This window comes from Pseudonaja textilis, chromosome 5, assembly GCF_049901715.1.
Source record: "Pseudonaja textilis isolate UNSWEBS1 chromosome 5, rPseTex1.2, whole genome shotgun sequence".
Lineage (NCBI taxonomy): Eukaryota > Metazoa > Chordata > Lepidosauria > Squamata > Elapidae > Pseudonaja > Pseudonaja textilis.
Window position 1 is genome coordinate 42895802 of NC_141994.1, and position 14949 is coordinate 42910750.

At 35.5% G+C, this 14949-nt stretch overlaps 1 protein-coding gene across 2 annotated transcripts in view; it reads left to right on the forward strand.

Annotated features, from left to right (window-relative positions):
* Nucleotides 1-14949, forward strand: part of APAF1 (apoptotic peptidase activating factor 1) — a 51139-nt gene that overhangs the window by 18785 nt on the left and 17405 nt on the right. For both annotated transcript variants that reach the window (XM_026698144.2, XM_087934649.1), the window contains exons 12-18: nucleotides 132-316; nucleotides 1320-1446; nucleotides 3899-4024; nucleotides 6022-6141; nucleotides 6571-6696; nucleotides 11543-11704; nucleotides 13740-13868. In XM_026698144.2, the coding sequence (XP_026553929.1) occupies nucleotides 132-316; nucleotides 1320-1446; nucleotides 3899-4024; nucleotides 6022-6141; nucleotides 6571-6696; nucleotides 11543-11704; nucleotides 13740-13868 (975 nt within the window). The remainder of the gene's footprint in view (nucleotides 1-131; nucleotides 317-1319; nucleotides 1447-3898; nucleotides 4025-6021; nucleotides 6142-6570; nucleotides 6697-11542; nucleotides 11705-13739; nucleotides 13869-14949) is intronic.

The window sequence follows — 14949 nt, forward strand, 5'->3', positions numbered from 1 at the left end:
ATGTGAGGAAAGGAAAGAAAGGGTAAATGCTTTGATGCAATCATTAAAAGATTCCATCTAATTCAGTTTTCCTTGCTAAACCAGGACATTATCCACTACCATTTTAATACAAAAATATTTCTTATTCACAGGATACTAATGCACGTGAAAACTTCCAGGAATTTTTGTCCTTGAATGGACATCTCCTTGGACATCTTCCATTTCTAGACATTGTACAGCTGGGACTGTGTCAGCCAGAAAATTCAGAAGTGTATCGACAAGCAAAACTGCGAGCTCAGCAAGAACTTAGTAAAGGATCTCTTTATGTGGAATGGATGTAAACATATATCTTTTTTTCATGTCTTTCCAAGTCTGTTAAACAGATATTGAAATATTTGATCCCAAGTCAATAACAAACTTTAGAGGCATGCAATTAAAAGTTATATTCATACAACATGTTCTATTCAGGCTTTATAAAAACTGGCTGATAAAACTCTTTTTGTTTCTCAGAATATTTCAGTACCAACTTTTTAATGTAGGACACTGAATTTCTGGTTAAGGAAAAAATAGAAAATGCCTGCTTTTAGTACAGATGGTTTACATTGATTGATTCATTTGAATATTGTCTAGGTTTAAATAGGGGGAATATTTTAAGCAGTTCTTCAGAACTATGGATTAGCCCAAATGAAGCTGCAAGACATGGAATAATGGAATTAAATTAGAGAAAATTAGATTCCAATTCATGTTTGAAAAGGGAATTTGAAAGTGGAACCTGTTATCTAAAGAGATGGTGGGATGGATTCCTGCACTAAGGAGGGTAGGATTCAGTTGCTAAAACCTTGGCAACTTTAAGCTGTGTGAACTTCAACTCCCAGAATTCCACAGCCAGGAAGTTCACATAGATTTGTATGCATAGTATTTCTATAATAGACTGGAAGGAAGACAGATTTCTCAGACTACAAATAGATTGTCATGCATGGTAACCACTTGTACATCTATTTTACTGTTCTATTTGTTTTTTCTTTATTGAGATATGTATGTACAATTTTACATGGAAATAAAATTATATATAGCCAAGAAATATAAAAACTGATTGCTGATGTTAAATGTTCAAGTCAATTAAAAAAGAGTAACATTTTTAAAACAGCCCTTGAGTCCTTGAAAATAAATTATTTTAGGGACTCCAGTCCTTCAATAAATTAAGAAATAGTTATTTATAGAACATAAGTATGTTTACGCATGTGTTACACGTCTTGCTAAGGTTTGATAAATTGAAGATATTAATGTATATTTAATCTTAAAAAGAGAGTAAAATAGTATCTTATTTTTCTATAATCTAGCAATAAAACATCAGTGAAGAACATGTACCGTTTGGTTGTGCATCCACATACAGATGCTGTTTACCATGCATGTTTTTCCCAAGACCATCAAAGAATAGCTACATGTGGAGCTGATAAAACTTTGCAGGTAAAGGTTTATCATATCAGCACAACAAGATAGCAATCACATATATTTTGTATCAATTGAATACATTCATAATATTTTAGAAATCATATTTTCAAATTGATCTTGTTGGGAAACTGCCGGGTGAGCTAGAAGGAAGGGTCAAATGAGGCATAGCTTGGAGTCCTTGCCTAGCTGCAAGTGGCAGAAGCTTGACCTTCCCCAAGATCCGTGATACTTTATCTGGTAATTCCAGGGGAAGACAGTCTGTTGAGATTATTGTAACATAGGTGATAAAGTTACTGACTTTGTTATTCATGAGTGATTCTGGTTGCTTGCCCTGACAGGTCTTTTGTTATCAGTTATTCTGAACATTAAGGAAGGAAAGATGGATTAATTGGTAACATAAGGAGCCCTCCATTTGGATTATTTTAATGAAATATGTACCGTTATGTGTTTTTGTGGTTTAGAACACCATCTGGTTCCAGAGATATACTACAATTACCCACTTTCTACTAACTGAAACTGCATAAAATACATTGATACATGTTCAAGATGCTTGAAATAAAAGAAGTATTAATTTTTCGCTCTAAAGACACCTAGAAAAACAATATATATCATACGTTTAACTCCCCTTGTGGTTTTTTATCTTGTGTGCTCAACAGCAGGTCCTTACATGTAACTAAAGTTTGCAGGTTGGTTACAGTTGTCCAGTGCTTAGGTTTCGATGTATTCCTTGCTTTTGAAATGTTACCTATTCTGTGATTAACAGGTAGTCCTCAACTTACGACCACAATTGAGTCCAAAATTCATGTTTTTAAGCGAGTTATTTGTTAAATGAGTTTTGCTATATTTTACTACCTTTCTTGCCACAGTTGCTAAAGGAATCACTGCAGTTGTTAAATTACTAACACAGTTGTTAAGTGAATCTGGCTTTCTCATTGATTTTGCTTGTTAAAAGGTTGCAAAAGGTGATCACATGACGTTGGGGCACAGCAGTGGTCATAAGTATGAATCAGTTGCCAAGCATCTGAATTTTGATCACATGATTATGGGGATGCTTCAAAGGTGAAAGATGGTCATTAGTCAGTTTTTTCAGTCCTTTAAAAACTCACTAAATCAACTGTTATAAGTTGCGAACTACCTTTAGTCGATTTTTGTGTGTGTAGATATTAGATGCTCTGTTTTTTCCAAAACTTTCTAAATTACTGATTGATTAACATGTATATATTTATTTGTTACAAAAAGTGCCAGTTCTCATTTATGAGGGGTCTATGGTGCTCTCAGAGTTTAGTTGTTTTCTTGCAGACATTTCATTACCCATACTAGGTAACATCATCAGTGATAGTAGGGAGTGGGATTTGCTCTCAGTTTATATTCTAGCCTTGTGTTGGTGGGGCTGGTCTTAGAGGTTCTTTGTTTGGGCTGCTTACTGTTGGTTTGATTGGCAGTTCCTTGACTGGAGTATTGTTTATTTGGTTGTTGGTCTGATGTTAAACTTGGAGTTAATCTTATGTTCATCTGGGTGCTGACTGCTGGTAGGGAGTGTTTTGGTCTTATTGTTCCCTTTTTGGTTTATGACCATCCTAGACCAAGTCAAGTCCCAAAACCCTTATTGTCTAGAAACCTGGCATTTCAACAAATTAGCCATCAATAGACACATAGACATAAACAAAATCTACATACTATGCAAAAGAGTATGCTGCTTTTTCCAAAGGGAAGTGGACTTTGTTTTTCCTTGAAGAAGTTTCACTTCTCATCCAAGATGCTTCTTGGTTTGACAAGCGAAATGTCTTCAAAGAAAACAAAGTCCAGTTGCCTTTTGAAAAAGCACCTTTGGGACAACTATGACCTGCATGACTGAGAAACTCAATAGACAAAAGAGACAATAAACAGCCAAAAAGTTCACAAAAATCCCAAAACACCTTTCCACCACCAATCAGCATACAAACGAACATAGATTAACTCAAAGATTAACAATCAAGTAAAAAAAAAACCCAATCAAGGAACAGCCAAACAAGCCAACAATAAATAGAACAAAAACTAACATAGAACTTCTAAAACCACCCTACCAACAGTGACAAGGCAAGCCACTAAAATATAAACTGAGAGCAAACCCCACTCCTTACTAGCACTATGATATTACATAGTTTGGGTAATGAAATGTCTGCAAGAAACAAAGAAGCTCAGAGAGCACCAAGGACTCCTCATTTCAATCTTGATCTACAAATATTATCCTGCATTACTGTAGTTCTTATTTAGTATTGCTGAGGTTGGCTTAAATGTTAACAATCTCTCTTTCCATTTTTTCCTTTTGAACTAACAAAAATTCAATTATATAGACAAGATAATTAATAAAATAGAATCACGACTATGTCACTAGTAATGTATGTTTGTAATACACACAGAGCGTTAGTTTTGTATACAGATATAACAATCCAATATCACTTCTACTACTTTTTTCTTCTATTTGCAGGTTTTCAAAACTGAAAGTGGAGAAAAGCTCCTAGAAGTAAAAGCTCATGATGATGAAGTGCTCTGCTGTGCTTTTTCAATGGATGACAGATTTCTAGCCACTTGTTCAATGGATCAAAAAGTAAAAGTAAGCGTATTATGAAAAATCAGTCATCCTATTTGAACTTTAATTAATACCAGTTGAATTAATAATACAGGTAGGCAGGCCTCACTAAGTGATTGTTCATTTAGTGGCTGTTCAAAGTTATGACAGTGCTAAAAAGAGTTACTTGGGACTGGTGTTCATATTTATAACTGTCGCAGCATCCCTTAAATTACTGTGATTATGATTCAGGTGCTTGGCAACTGTTGTGTATTTACAATGGTCACAGCATCCCATCTGGTTTCTGACAAGCAAAATCAATGGGAAAGCCAGTGGGAGCTTGCAAATTACAGTCATGTGATGGGTTGCATAATGAGCTCAAGTTTATTTAATGACAGCAGCTAGGACTGTCAGAACATGGTGTTTCTCTTAACTGCTTAGTGATAGATTTGTTGGTTCCAATTAGAGTAATTAAGTGAGGAGCTCCTGGTATTTTTAATTGAAGCCAATAGGAAAAAAATTAATTTCAATAATACATTAAAAGAATGTCCACTTTTTTGCAGCCCCCAGAGTTCTCTAGAATCATACTAACAACATTAAGTGTCAAATTATTACTTTTGAACCATATTATATATATATATTTTCATTAAAACAAGTTCTAAAACATTTGGTCCTAAACATAAATACCAAAGCTCTAAAATTTCAGTCTTGTCCTCTTTAATAATGTCACTACAATGTTCCATGGACCACAGAAGCTGTCTCTTCAGGATTTGTTGTTGTATTATGATTACAGTGGAACCTTGGGTCACGAACACTTCTCTTCGTGACCAAATCTGGTTCCGACCAAAATATCCATCCGATTTTTGAATCAGATCACGATTCAAGAATTGGGTGGCGAACAAACCCAGCTGAAGCAGATTCCCTTTCTGCACCAATTTCCCCTTCCGCGCATGTGCATTATGTGCAATTTTTGTCCGTACATGTGCAGTCAGCCGTGTCACGACCAAATTGGGTTGCAACTGTATTCCTGGAACAGATTACGCTTGCAACTCCAGGTTTCTTTGTATTTATTTACTTATTAAACCTATGTACCACCTATATTGCCAAAGGTGATTAAATTTTAAGAATGAATCCTTATTCTAGCATGTCAGATTCATTTTTTTATCTTATATTTTTATTCAATTTGGAGATTACCCAGTTCACAAAGTATTCTGAGCAGCGTACAATACAAAGAAAAGAATCTTAAAAATACATTTGTTTAAAAGAACAAAACAACTACATATATCTAAAACTAGCAAAAATGAACAAATGCTTCGCATTGACCCTAATCGGGCCTGGGAACTGAGCTGTGTTTTTAACTAATTCTGGAACATCTGCAGGTAGGGAGCCATATGACTCCGGTGGGCAGGCATCATACAGTAAAGAATGTGCTAGGCCCTGACATAGGACATTGTTTGATTGAGGAGACCTACATAATGTCCATTCTGCTTAGTTTCATTGATAGGATAGAACTTATCAGAAATTGACAATCTCTTAAATAACCAGGTTGAATAACATGGAGGCCTTGTTAGATTATAACAATTGTAATCTTGTTCCTGTAGCCATATGGCAACCAGTACAGCTTGCAGAGAGCAGAGATGACGTGGGTGCAACGTGATGTGTCTACTACTATCCACCTTACTGCATTCTGGACCAATAGTAGCTTCCAAATGGTACCTTGTGTAGGGTACCTTGTAGTAATCCAGTCAAGAGCTGATGGAGTATGAGTAATTGAAGGATTTCCCAATCTAGAAAATAAATCTTTTAGTTAACCTATGGTATAGTTTAAATAAAGAAAATGTGGAATTTGAATTTTTATTATATGTAGCTTTGCAAGTTCAAATTTAATATTTCAGAAAATTACTACTTGCTAAAATTTAAGGAATATTTATGTACATAGAAATTGAACATATTTCAGTTTTGCCTAGTATTTAGATTAGAAATGGATACATAGTTGATAAACATCTTTTTAATTGTTTGAATTATTGTATATAATGTTTTAGGTCTGGAACTCAAGAACAGGTGAACTTGTGTGTGAATTCGAAGAACATACAGAGCAGGTCAACTTCTGCCATTTTAGTAATCATTTATTAGCAACGTGTTCAAATGATACTTATATTAAAGTAAGTAGTAAATGAAGTCATATTGATATTTTGATGTAGCTGCAGTTATAATGATGGTTCTGGATATTTCCTAGTAGAGAATTTTTGGAAACTTCCTGAAATGCATTAATTTAGGATTTGTTACTTTGTTGCTTCCACTTTTAGCCATTGCAGGCCATTTAGTTAGTGCTGAATTGTAAAAATTAGTTAGAATTGTCCTTTGAAGCACACTAACAGCATAGTTATACCTTCCATTTTCCCAAATACTTGTGTTTCTATAGCTGTTTATAGGATATAATAAATAAAGTTTGACACCAACTGTCTGGGGTTCCTAATAAAAACTGTAAGCTGCAAATTTGTTTTCATTGCTACACAAAATATATGAATATTGTGAAATTTTAATACATTCATTCATTTCTTCTTGATTTCTTTTTCCTATCCTAAATGCAGCTCTGGGACTTGAATAATAAGTATTGTCGCAATACATTGTTTGGTCATGAAGGATCTGTGACCCATTGCAGATTTTCACCAGATGATAAATACTTGGCTAGTTGTTCCGCTGATGGAACTTTAAAGGTATGTCTTGAGACTGAATTATTGTAGATAGCACCTTTTGATTCAGTATTTTGTACCTTGGAAACAGTAATTGTATTACAACCCTTCCTTCCTTCCTTCCACACTGTATTGCTGCAAATTAAAAAAAATATTAAGTACAGTTCACTGAAGTGAGGCTTTATACATTCCTTTTTACAATATGCAAGTACCTAGTGAAAATTAAATTGTCACAAAATGTCTGACAGCTAGCTGTAAATTAATTTCTTTCTTTCTTTCTTTCTTTCTTTCTTTCTTTCTTTCTTTCTTTCTTTCTTTCTTTCTTTCTTTCTTTCTTTCTTTCTTTCTTTTGTTAAATTGGCTAATTGGTTAGCAAAGCTATTTGGGGGGAATAAGGGACATTTGATCCAGAAAATCTGTACAACTGATCAAATGACTTGCTTTGTTGCTTTGGCTTTGCCATGTATTGAATTAATATTACACTCAGATTGAAGTAGGAAATATCTGAGAAATGCATTCTATACTTTCCTTATTGCCAGTTCCCTAATTTGAAATATTCTCATATGTGTTCTCTTCTAAATTATTGCTCATGTATAATGAATGTTACCTTTACATTTTAATATATATCTATGTAAATTGCTTAGATGAAATTCCAGTACACCTGGATGTGAACAAGAAGCAAAATTTCAACATAATTTATTAAAACCTATTGTTTTAGAAATTGGAATTATTGTTTGGCCATTGCTATTGTTGTCTGTATCTATAAAATGCAACAGTTGGGTTTCATTTCATTTTTCAAACAAAACATATATTCTCCAACATGATAGATCATTATATACTCTTTCCTTTAACTCTCTGGGTAGTTCCTAAATGCACTGTATATAAGGTACAAGAATAAATGAGTTAAAATTGTAGTCCTTGACTTATGACCACAATTGAGACTGGAATTTCAGTCACTAAGTCATGTCAGAAAGCAAGATATCAGATGACTGGAATTCCTGCATTCCCTGCTGCTGCTATTAACAGAATTGTGAGTCGGTAAGCAAAAGGTGTCCCTGGTAAAGAGCATGGAGTGCTGTAAGAAACTGCAGAAGGCTTGGGGATACTTGGTGCAGGCTACATGTGAGTTGGGGAGTGTGGTGGAGAGCTTCAACGGCCCCCAGAAATCTCAGCCCAGCAGCACTTCTGATGGCAGAGATGCTGCAACTCCCCCGCCCCACCCTCTGCTAATCTATGCCCTTTTGACTGCCCGGTGGCACTCATTGATGGCATTGCCAGTGTTGGGCTGACGTAGAAGCCCAAAGTCTTCAGCAGTCACAGCATGTTGCTATCACTCCCAGGCCTCTAGTTCAGTCCCAGCACCAGCACCATTGCCACTGAGAAATGATGCCTCAATTGCACAGTGCAGGCAGTCATGCCAGCACCAATGTATAAAGCCAGATTTGTCCCTACTGCCTTGTAGTCCAGGACTGACCTTCCCCACCATGTGCCAGTCTCCAAGTTGCACGTCCCATTCCTTCTCTAAGTTGTGCATGCCATTCTTTCAATTCTTAAGAAACCTGGTTTTCCACATGTCTCATGAAAATAGGCAAAGCATTTAAAGAACAGCAGGAGCCCCGTTCTTGCGGTGTTTTGGAAGATCTTTTTCTTCAATTTGTGTGGTGATTCTTTCTTTAACTAGCAAAATTATTACCATTTAAGTAAATGTTCTTCAAATAGCATCTACTTCAGCCTCAGCCTTGGCACTGCTGCCAAGTGCTGCTGTGCAGGGCAGCCCAAAATACAGACTAGAGAAGATGGATGGAGGATGTTACAGTGTCCCTGCAGTTGTAAGTTGCCAATCACCTAAATATTGATCACATGACAGTGGAGGCACTACCACAGCCATAACATCAAACACTTGTCGTAAGTCTGTTTTTTTTCAGCAACATTGTAATGTTGAATAGTTGTTGAACTAATTTCTTGTAATTTAAGAACTATCTTCAGAGTAGGCTGTCAAACTCACAGCCCACCAGCCAGATACGTCCCATGGAGACCATGCACATTCTGGCTCCACAAAGGGAAAAAACATTGTGATACATCATGATCCAGCCTGCAACAGGATCGTGTTTGGCACCTTGCTCTAGAGGGTTTGAACTCCACAGAATACGATCTGTGTGTGTATATTTGACCATATGTTCCAGTGGTTAAGGCACCAGACTAGAAAGCGGGAGACTGTGTTCAATTTGCACCTTAGACATGAAAGCCAGCTGATTGACTTTGGGCCAGTCAATCTCTTTCTGGATTGCTGTGGGTAAAATAGAAGGCGGAAGGTGCGTTGGATACGTTCACTGCTTTGAATTATTTGTTTTAAAAAAGATACAAATAATAAATATAAAATATAAATATAAAATATAATAAATATTTGAATAATATTTAAATTAATCTTATTTAATTAATATTTAATTAATATAATATTTAAATAATATTTAAAGTAAATAATATAAAATAAATATAAAATATAAAAAAAATCCCTTAGACTGCAAGGTGATCAAACCGGTGAGTCCTAGAGGAGATCAACCTTGGCTGCTCTTTAGAAGGTCAGATCCTGAAGATGAAACTCAAATACTTTGGCCACCTAATGAGAAGGAAGAACTCACTGGAGAAGAGCCTAATGCTGGGAACAATTGAGGCCAAAAGAAGGAGGGGACAGCAGAGAATAAGGTGGATGGATGGAGTCACTGAAGCAGTTAGCATGAGCTTAAATGGACTCTGGGGGATGGTAGAGGACAGGAAGGCCTGGAGGAACGTTGTCCATGGGGTCGCGATGGGTTGTATACGACTTCGTGATTAACAATGGTACAGTAGCAGAAGTTTAGACTATAGCTAGTTCTCGCTAACCAACCATTTGTTCAGTTATTGTTCAGTTATGATGGTGCTTAAAGAAGAGATTTATTACCAGTTCTCAAAATTCTGGTTGTCAGAGCATCCCTGGGGTTACATGATTGCAATCCAAGACCTTTACAATCATCTTGCATTTAACTATAGTTGCACCCATATCCTTTTCTGACTGGCAGTAGTTAGCCCTGTCCCCTCTGTACTTGCGCTGTGCTTCTTTGGCCACTCATGCAGCCTTCTAAGTCTGTCAGAAGCCACTATTACTGGTAGCCGCATCATGACATGTTGGTTCCTTGTGCACCGCACCATACCTGGTTACAGCCAGTCCCTCCATACCTCTTGGGCCAGTCACACATGCTCCCCTAACCACTCCCACCCCCCACTGCACTCACACCATGCCTTACTGTCTGCCAGACTGCTTGAGTCCCACCATTCTTGCTTAACAATGGCAATGGGTGATGCCATTGCTAGGCGACATGGTTACTTGCCATTGCAATTTATGATTGCATTGCTTATCAGTGGAAATTCCAGTCCCAATTACAGTTGCTATCTAAGAACTACCCATATAGACAATAAAAAAGGATTAGCATGGGAACCCTAACATTGGACTAAAATGAAGAAAAAAGATGATTTTTAATATCATCTGTATGATATTATGATCTGTATGATAAAAGCCTTTTCATTATCAGCAAAAAATACAGGTAGTTCTCAACTTTCAACAACAGAATCTCAGTTGTTGACAATTAAATGGACAGAGCAAAAGAGTTACCTGCTGAAGAAGGGCAGGAAGCTCCCTTCTGTGTTTGGAAGAAACTTATATGCTTGGGTGGAGAAATGAAGCTCAGACACTAAAGATCTGAGCTTCATTTCTGCAACTTAATAAAGAATTTCCCACCACTACTACCACCCATGTGCAAATCCTTCTATACAAATCCTTACAACTTGCAAACTCTCCTGCCAGCTTTCCATTGACTTTCTGGGAAAACTGACAGTGAAGATTATGGTGATCACCTGATCACAGGCTGCTTGGCAACCAGTTGTCAGTGCAAACAGGTTGCCAGCCACCCAAATCATGATCACCCAGATCAAATCATGATGAAATGACCACTGGGGGGGCAGTTCAACATTTTAATTTTAGGACATCCAGATGTCTTTAACAGACTGTAACCAACCTTTCAGAGCTTTTGTAACTCTGGGAAGTAGGAAGTATAACTTATCAATAAGTAGGATTGATCCAACTGCATTTTGTAATAGGACACAGTTGTTTGCTTTTGTACAAGAAAAAAAGAAACAATCTTCCATTTCTAATAGGCATATAATTTGAGTTTGGATCAGAAATCTTTTATGGAGATAGATTTTGTAACAAAATAATATATCAACCAAATCCAGCAATTTGAATTCTGAAATATATTTAAATGTAGTATATACAGTTAATTAAAAACATTCATTTTTATTTACAGTAACAATATAAGTTATAGTTTTTAGAAGTTTATGAAATGTTAATTAATATTGATACAATCAGAGTTTGGACTTTATGAATAGAATAACGTGTATATTAAAATCATTAGAGAAGCAAAATGGAAAATGTTTAATTTATGCAGATCAATATGAATTGATTTTTCCATCAAAGAGTCTAAACAGAATACATCCTTTATATAAATAATTTTAATGACTATACGAAAAATGGACTAAAACAAATAGTGCTTTTTAAAACTATTATATGAGAAAACATAAGTATATATTGGATAATATACTAGATAAGTGGACTATAAAATAAATATATTTCCGATACTGGTTAAACATAAAATTATTCATGTACACACACAATAGTCTTCTCCAGCAAAAGGTGTTTTTGAAATAGTTCTTACTTGACAATATTAGGAATAAATCAGTCTGAATGAATAAGAAATTTTTATCAGCTTAGCTGCTTGATTTGAATATGTTGCTATTTTCTAACAAACGGTAATTCTAATCAGAAAACTTTTCGTTAAAGCTTTGGAATGTGCAGTCAGCAAATGAACTGAAAACTATTAACATAGGAGACTTCTTCAAAAATGGGGATGGCTACCATGATGAAGTGGAAGTATTAGTGAAGTGTTGTTCCTGGTCATCAAATAGTACAGCAATAGTAGTAGCAGCTAAAAATAAACTTTTTGTAAGTATTTAATAATATATTGGTAATGTATTTTCATTTTGTTTTTAAACTTGTTTTGAGATACCAGTATTCACAAATTTTATTTTTTTTTTGAGGTAGAATTTTTTTACAACTTTAGAAATCAGTATTACTTGTTTTAAATTATATGGTAGAAAAAGTGAAAGAATAGCATACTGCATGTTCATTCAGGAATGTTGCCCAAAGTCACCTCTTGGAGAGATGGGTGGCATATAAACTTAATACATAAATACTGTGAAGCAAAGTCCAAAATTAGCTTGTTGAAAAGGGAATCCTTGAAGCCCTCCTTCTATTTTCCAACCTGAGGGTCAGCATCTACTGATCAATCTCAGAATCTGGGGATAACTTCTTTAAAGCTTCTCCTGTTTCCTTAAATAAATAGCCAAGATAACTTCAACAACAGTATATCAGCATATAAGACATACCCTGAGAGACCAAGGTTTCAGTTCGCTCTAAACTTTTAGGACAGCAGCAGCTTGTTTTGTGAGTATATGTGATACCAAATTGAATCCGGAAAATTCTCTACCTTTTTTGTGACCCTAAACACTTATTTCATCTAAAATAACACAAAATAATGTATAGTATAGCTCATACTCTCGGCCTCCATCCATGCGCAGAGACCATATTTTGGTATTATAATCAGATCTGTCGTACTGTATAGCATTGGCTGTGGGAATATTTTCCTTTCCCCCCCTTTTTAGAAGATAAACACATTACATATTACGTTAACATTTGTCCAGATGGGGTAGAAATACATTTCCTGGACCTTAAAGATATTTATGATTTTGTTAAATAAATTAAACAGCATTTGGAAGATTTTATATTTGAATCCTTAATCCTCTGCCCCTGAAGTTTTACCTGATAGAGAATGCAGTAGCACAGACAGTTATGTGCTCTCCTTGAATAATACATATTACATGTCTGTTTTTCAAGCTGCGTTGGCTGCCAGTTTGCTTCTGGGTCCAATTCAAGGTGCTGGTTTTAATGCCATGAGACCGGGGGTTTTGAGTGACCAGGTTGTATTAGCCCGCCCCATCAGATATGGCAGAGTGAGCATGTCGTGGGTTCCATTGGCTAGGGACCTACATTTGGTGGGTCACAGGAGATGTTCTTTCTCTACTAAGGCTCCTGCCTTATGGAACACCCCTTCCCCCCCTGAAATTGGATTAAGTACATCCCTTCTGATATTCCTAAAGTCCTCAAGACCTGGTTATGTTATTAGGCCTGGGGCAGAGTAGGTACTGGAGATTTGTTGACATTGCAAATGTGTTACATATGCAATCCTGGGAATGCTCAAACCGCAGTTTTGTACCATTCAGCACAATTGCAGCTTCTAGATACTATTCAAGGGTAGCCCTATGTAGAGCGCATTGCAGTCCATATAGGAAATAACCAGGGCATAAGTGACTGAAAGAAGGGAACAGAGATGTACACCTAGATATCATCCCGTGGTGATGAATGGTCTTATCTAGTGGCTTCATGTAGATCTTAAAAAGAAATAGGGACAGCACCAAAATCTTTGGCACCTTGCAAAGCTGGAGCTACAGGATGGACCTTTCACTTCCTAATAAGATTGATTAGGACTGGTCCCAGAGGAAGGAGATAAACCAGCACAAACTGTTCTCCCCATCCCCAGTTCTTGATACCACAGTCATTGATATTGAAAACCACCAAGAAGTCAGTTACATGTAAGTGGTTTTTTTAAATGAAACGAGTAAGATATTTACATTAATAAATCAGTAATGTTGCATGCAAGATAGATAGATAGATAGATAGATAGATAGATAGATAGATAGATAGATAGATAGATAGATAGATAGAATGTTTTGTTGGGAGACATCTATAAAGTGAAAATTTTCATTTTTATATTTACACACACACACACACACACACACACACACACACATATACATGCTTGCATGCATAAATATCACAGCTTCATCTTTATATAACTATAACTGTAACTTTCCAAATAACATGGGAGATAAATGTCTTAAAATATTTATTATGTTTACAGCTTGTGGATGTTGAAACCAAGGAATTATTGGCAGAAGCTCTTTTGAGCCACCACAACACAATCCAGTACTGTGACTTCTGTCCCAATAGTAAAATAGTAGCAGTTGCTTTATCACATTGTTCTGTTGAAGTAAGTAAATATATTATTTCCATCCTCAAGTTTCTTGTTGCTATAATGTATTAGTACACAATAGGAATGAGTCACTGCTCAGTGTAAATAGGATAATTGGGCAAAGTACATATTTGAAGGCATACTGAACAGCTCTTTTTCATATAATTAAAATAGCCACATCGTTTTCAAGGTTCACCACAGCTGTTTGGAAGCTATTCCAAGCTGTTCCTGTGTATATGTGGTTGCATGGTTAATCTTTCAAAGCAGAAGGATCCAGTTGCAACTCCAAGCATATCTGAAAACAATTAGTAAAAACATACATTTGATCATAGGAAGAAGCTTCGTGGATTTATAAATGTAAAGATTTGAACTTTTGTATGGATTCAGGGTCATTTTACCAATCTGAATTAATTCAGATTTTGCTAAAAATTAATTTTCACTTTTGCTAAAAGCTAAAAGTTTATTGATGGCTAAAAGTAAGAGGTAAGAGTAACTTCCTATCAAATCAAGAATCTAAGATGAGATTATTGTTAAATTTCAAGCAAATATTTAAGCAAATATCAAATCTATTCTGGAATATATGTCCAGTAAGAGAATTAGAAATAGAGCAAAATCACCAAGAAAAGCATTTTGTCACTTCAGAAGCAGAAGAGAAACTGAGGCAAACCAAAGTAATATATATTTTTATCTAGGATGAGAGTTTGTTGTAACTTTTAATCACCTCCTACAATGAAATAAAGAAAGTCATGTTTATGCTATTCCATACTAACTAGCATCTCTATTATAAACTATCATCCTGTTGGTTAAATCTCACTAGCTAGCAGATCCAGGCAATATACTAACACTCAGAATAATGATTTTTTGATGCTTGCAAATAATCACTACCGTTTCTTTTAGTAAAATTGAAATAAAACTATTATACATGTTAGTTTAAGTCAATAATCTACATACCTATAATTTTGGATTTGGTATTTTAAATCAAAATTAAAATTCCAGGGGAATATGTCACGATTATTACTGAAAAATAGTAGTGAAACTCTAAGGTCCATAATGATACATTGATAAGACATTTTGCTTGGAAATTTAAAAAAGCTAATTA